The 5,077-nt window shown below is 57.1% G+C and overlaps 1 protein-coding gene across 1 annotated transcript in view; it reads right to left on the bottom strand.

Moving 5' to 3' along the window:
- CRLF1 (cytokine receptor-like factor 1) overlaps positions 1 to 5,077 on the bottom strand; it is a 6,915-nt gene that overhangs the window by 1,280 nt on the left and 558 nt on the right. Inside the window, exons 2-4 of the mRNA XM_010563312.1 lie at positions 1,395 to 1,673; positions 649 to 778; positions 92 to 261 (exon numbers count right to left, since the gene is read on the bottom strand). Coding sequence (XP_010561614.1) covers positions 92 to 261; positions 649 to 778; positions 1,395 to 1,673 — 579 coding nt within the window. The remainder of the gene's footprint in view (positions 1 to 91; positions 262 to 648; positions 779 to 1,394; positions 1,674 to 5,077) is intronic.

The raw sequence follows: 5,077 nt of genomic DNA, 5'->3' as shown, positions 1-5,077 counted from the left end.
GCGCCCCCCCCCCCCCGCCCCGCAATGAGGTCACCGGCGTGGCAGTGACATCATGACACCGTGGCGGCGACATCACGACACCGTTGCTCACCCACGTCAAGGATGTCCAACATGACGACGTCGGAGACGGCCACCCCCAGCCGGTTGGACGCCTCCACCCAGATCTCGTAGGGCGTGAAGAGGGCCAGGTCCTTGGGGATGTGGCAGGAGTAGGGTCCGGCCGTGTGGTACTCCTGGCACGTGTTGTCTCGGCCGTACCACCTGCGGGCAGGCGCTGAGTGCCGGTACCGGCACCGCCGGTTGCCACGGTCGAGCTGGGGATGCTCACCCATCCCCGGAGGAAACGGCCGTTCCCGGCGGGGACCGCGGCTTATTTATCTGCCATTCAACACCGCCGGCATCGCGCCGGCGAGGTGTTGGGTTACCGGCCCTGCGGCCGCTTCTCCTCACCCTCCTCCTCCCCGGCACGCACGGGGCATGGTGGCCTGCCAGCGCTCGCCGCGGCCGAGACCCGAGGAAACTCATCACACCGGGCACCATCCCCAAACAGGGGCCAGCCAGGAGGAATCAGGCTCCCCGTTCCCCGCCAGCCTTTAAATCCCACGCCGGCGTTTTTAAGAAAAACGGGAATTAAGGCGGGCACCCCACCTGAGCTTGTACTTGAGGGTGTAGTTGGTGTGCAGGAACGTCTCCCCTTCCGTCCCCGGCGCCCACTTGCAGGTGAGGTCCTTCATATTTTTGGACCAGCAGGTGATGTTGACTGGTTTCTCTGGGGGTACTGGGAGAGAAGAAAAAACAAAACAAAACAAAAAAAAGAGACAGAGGGGGATGAAACGGCGCAGCGGCGAAACACAGCCCCCGGTCCCCAGGTTCCAGCCCCGTGGCTGCAAACGCGTTTGCTGGAGGGGTTTAAGCTCCTGCCTGCACCCGGCTCCGGAGCCGTTTTCTTTCAGCAACAGCAACCCAAAAAGCAAATCCAAGCTGTGTTCCCAGTTAAGCCTCTGTATTCCTAGGACGTAGCATCGTCCTTAAAATAGCCCGAGATAAAATCTTACGATTATTGATTCGGACAAGTGTAATTTTACGGAGGGTTTGCCAAAACAGCCTTTTTCTGCTGCGCGCTCCCGCGAGCCCGAGGCTGCGGCTGCGGGTCGGGGCACAAACCGCAGGGAGGTTAAAATCGAGCAACTACGAGCGACCCTTGCGAGCTCACGGCACGTTCTGGCAAGAAGCGGGGTGTCAATCCCCGCGGGGATCTCCAAATCCTCCCAAGGCTCCGCCGGGAGCCATGGCTCTCCCCACCGCAACGCTGCGACCCGGCCGGCAAGGACATCCCGGCACACGGCGCCGGCTCAAACCCGGCACGTGCAACCGCGCCGGCGCCGCCGACGTACGTCCAACGTAAAGGCAGGAGCCGGCCAAGATGCCGCCGTCTCTGCTGTGACACACCAGGTTGTCCCCCGACTGCTGCTTGGAGCCATTGAGGCGAGCGAGGGCCACGCTGAGCGTGGTGGGGCCAAGGGCGGCGTAGGAGGCGGCGGGCAGGCGCCGGCCGTTCAGGGTCCAGTACAGGTCCTCGGCTTTCAGGTGAAAGTCCGGGCTGACCGTGCACGTGGCGACCAGCGAGGAGCCGATTAGCAGGGTGGGGTCTTGGGGGGAAATCACTGCGGGGTCTGCAGCCGGAGAAACAAAAGAGGGGGGGGGGGAAAAAAGGGAATTTTTTTATAATTTTTAACATATTTAAATGTATTTTATGTCTATTTTATATGTATTTAAATGTATTTTATGTCTATTTATATGTATTTAAATGAATTTTATGTCTATTTGTATGTATTTAAATGTATTTTATGTCTATTTTATATGTATTTAAATGTATTTTATATATTTATATCTAGTCTTCTATGTATTTATATATTTCATTTCTATTTCATGTATTTAAATCTACATTTATTTTTATATATTTAAATCTTTTCTATCTATTTTTAAATATTTAAATCTATTTTACATCCACTTACGTACTTTTTTAGATATATACATCTATTTATCACCGCACAGCCCCTCGCAGCAGCGCTCGCCCTCCTCCGAAGCAGAGGCAGGAGCACACGAGGCGCCGGGCTCGGCCGGGCTCTCCCCGCGAGCTCGGGGGCTCCTCGGCGAAGCCGGAGCGGGGAGATGGGGGGGGGGGTTCAAGCCGGGAAGCGCCGACAGCCTTTGGGGAGTTTGGAGCATGAGGCTGGGGGGTCTTGGCGACGCTGTGGTTTTTCCAGGGCTGGGTGGGGGCTGGGTTGCGGCTTTGTAAATTTTTCACGACAAAAGGATTTCCAAAGCAGCTATGGAAAGTTATGGGGGTATTTTTTTTCCCCCCCTTTTTCCAATGACGCTGGCCGGCAGCCCCCCCTCGGAACATGCCGCCGAGGGCCAGGCAGCGCTTCCCGGCCAAGACCGGCACCGACCACCCGCCTAATCCCAACCATGTGCCGCCGGGCTCTGCCAAAACCCATCGCTCGCACCTCGGCACACGGTCCCTGCGCCACGACACCCCGAGGGGCCGCACCGGGAGCCGGCACGGGGAACCCCCCCAAGCGTGGTCCCCACCGGGGACCCCCTCCGTGATGGGAAACCCCCCCCACGCCGCTTTATTTCGAGACCCTGATGCCACGAGGCTTCAAAAAAAAAGGCTCCCCCCGAGCCCGCTCCGGGGTTTTCCGTGTCCATCAGCCTTATCGGCTCCATCCGCACGCGCCAGGCTAATATCCCAAATTACCTCCCGGAAAGTGCCGCGACCTCCTCTCCCCTCCGACCTCCCCGGCTCCTATCGGCTTTCAGCGCCCGCCGGCCGCTCCAGCTCCCACCCCGGCGCAATTAATGCTCCAAAATCCTCGTTCCCCTGGAGATATCTTAATTAGCAGTGCCTCCCGTCGCTCAGGGGATGCCGTTGGGGTGGGTGTAAAAGCATCCGGGACACGTTGGTGCCGGGTACCCCGGGGTACCCCGAGCATCCGTGGGTGATGGCACGAATCCATCCCACCCACCCCCAAAGCAAACCCTTCCCCGGGGGGGGGGGAGTTCAGCCCCCAACTCTCCCCATCCTCCAGTGAGGCCTCCGAAAAAAAAAAAGCATCCCCCAGCTCTGCCAACAAGCCCACCCAGCACCGGCTCCTCCATTAGCCGAGCGCCGAGCTCCAACTCCGCCGATAACAGACCCGACGCTCCGGGCCCTAATTCTCCTAAATCTTAATCTAAACAGCACCAGAAACACACACGAGCGCCGTAAAACAGACACGTTTCCCGTGCTCCGAGCGGGACCCTCTAGAGGGGCCAATTTTTTTTATCCCCCCCCCCTGCAATTTTTTTTTTTTCTCCTCCAAGCAGGATCCTCTAGAGGGGCCAATTTTGTAATTTTTTTTTTTTTTTCCCCTGCAATTTTTTTTTCCCTCTGTGCAGACACAGCGCCGAACATGTGTTTTAAAAGGGAAAAGTGTGAAGTTTTCAGATCGGAGAGGAAAGGGCCGGAGAGACGCAGGCAGCCTGTGGAATGTGCAAGTCGCAACGAAAATACCTGCTTGGGGTTTTTATGGCTTTCCTATTAAAAAAAAAATGCTGATCAGGTGCTAAGTAATGCTATAAAGTAAAACCACATTTCCAAGGTGTCGGGAACGTTTATGCTTTTCTTCCGAAGGGCCGGATTTAATTTTATTTTTATATCAGCGTTTTAAGGGGCTGGGAAAGAAAAGAAAAAAACCCTCTGATAAGTGTCGGAGATCACGCAGTTAAAAAAGATTTATTAAGACGTGCAGGGGGGTAAAGAAAAATACAAATAATTACCCTGAAGAACAAAAGGAAATTTGGGCAGCCTTGAATTCTGCAAGAAAACTAAATGAAATATAGATATGCATATTTTGAGCTCTTCTAAAGCTCAAGCAATGAGGTTTGCAGGCAGATACAGCACCCGAAAACACTTTATCCCTCCTTGCCACTATCTTTTTTCCCTTTCTCTTCTCCAACTGGCATTTCTCATGCCCATCCCTCAGCTCGAGGAGGGATTTATAAAAAGCCCAGGCATTCCAGCGAGCGCGACCGAGCTGAACCGAGGGGAAACATTCGCTCTCTAAAAGGAGATTTGGCTTCGCCTTTCCCCAGCGCCGCACGTCGAGGGGCCGCAGGGCGAGCGCTCGCCCCGCTCGGCTGTGCCGAACCCCGACATGGGGGGGAAAATGGGGGTCTTGGGGGGGGGGGGGAAACCAGCTGTGAGCGGCACCGGGCATCCTCTTACTGGGGTGAGCCGAAAGGTGCGGGGTCAGCCCCAAGGGGGGTCCGGCCACAGCCCCACGTTGTCCCCGGTGGGATTAACCCCTCCGGCCCCTGGGAAGGGCACCGGGGTGGGCACCGCTCCACGCCAAAACCCACCTCAACTCGGAGGCTCTCGTTAACGGCTCCTAAAGGGATTTTTGGAGCATTTTTCCTCCTCCCTCCGCTGCTTCTGCAATTCCTGCCCTAATTATTGCTGCGTGAGACTTCGCCGTTAACGACGCGTAGGGGTCAGGGGATACGAGACCCGGGTGACCGTGACCCCGTGGCATCGGCGGTGCCGGGGACGCGGGAGCTGCCGAGCGGTGGCTTTTCTTGGCGGGACCCGTTTGCGCGTCGGAGCGAACATCCATCGCCTTGAGAAATTCCCATCATAGGGAGGAAGCCAAACTTCCTGCTGCGGGGAACGGGATCTCGCCTCCCCTTCGCTCGGGCCGGAGGGAAAGCAACGAGGCGACGGGTGGGATGGAAGCTAATTTGGGTTTAGGGCTCTGTGGGGTAAAGGGGGGGGGGGCAGCTCTCCCATGTCCTGCGTGTGTGTCCCCCCCACCGTGGCAAGGGGGGACCCCAATCCCCGCGGGGCTGAGGCCGCCCACAGCTCAGCCCACAGGTGGCACCTCCTGGACCTGCCACCGCCGGGTGGGACCCCCAAATGGGCAGCATTGTGGAGCCCCCCCAGGGGTTTTTTTTTTTTTGGGGGGGGGGTTCATTGTTCTCCGTGGGGGAGGGAGCTCCCTATTGTTCTGGGTGGGGAAAAGGGGATTCATTG

Source organism: Haliaeetus leucocephalus, unplaced genomic scaffold (genome assembly GCF_000737465.1).
Source record: "Haliaeetus leucocephalus isolate CR32 unplaced genomic scaffold, Haliaeetus_leucocephalus-4.0 Scaffold164, whole genome shotgun sequence".
NCBI lineage: Eukaryota > Metazoa > Chordata > Aves > Accipitriformes > Accipitridae > Haliaeetus > Haliaeetus leucocephalus.
The sequence above is the reverse complement of the archived record's forward strand: the minus strand, read 5'-3'. Positions and strand labels throughout refer to the sequence as shown.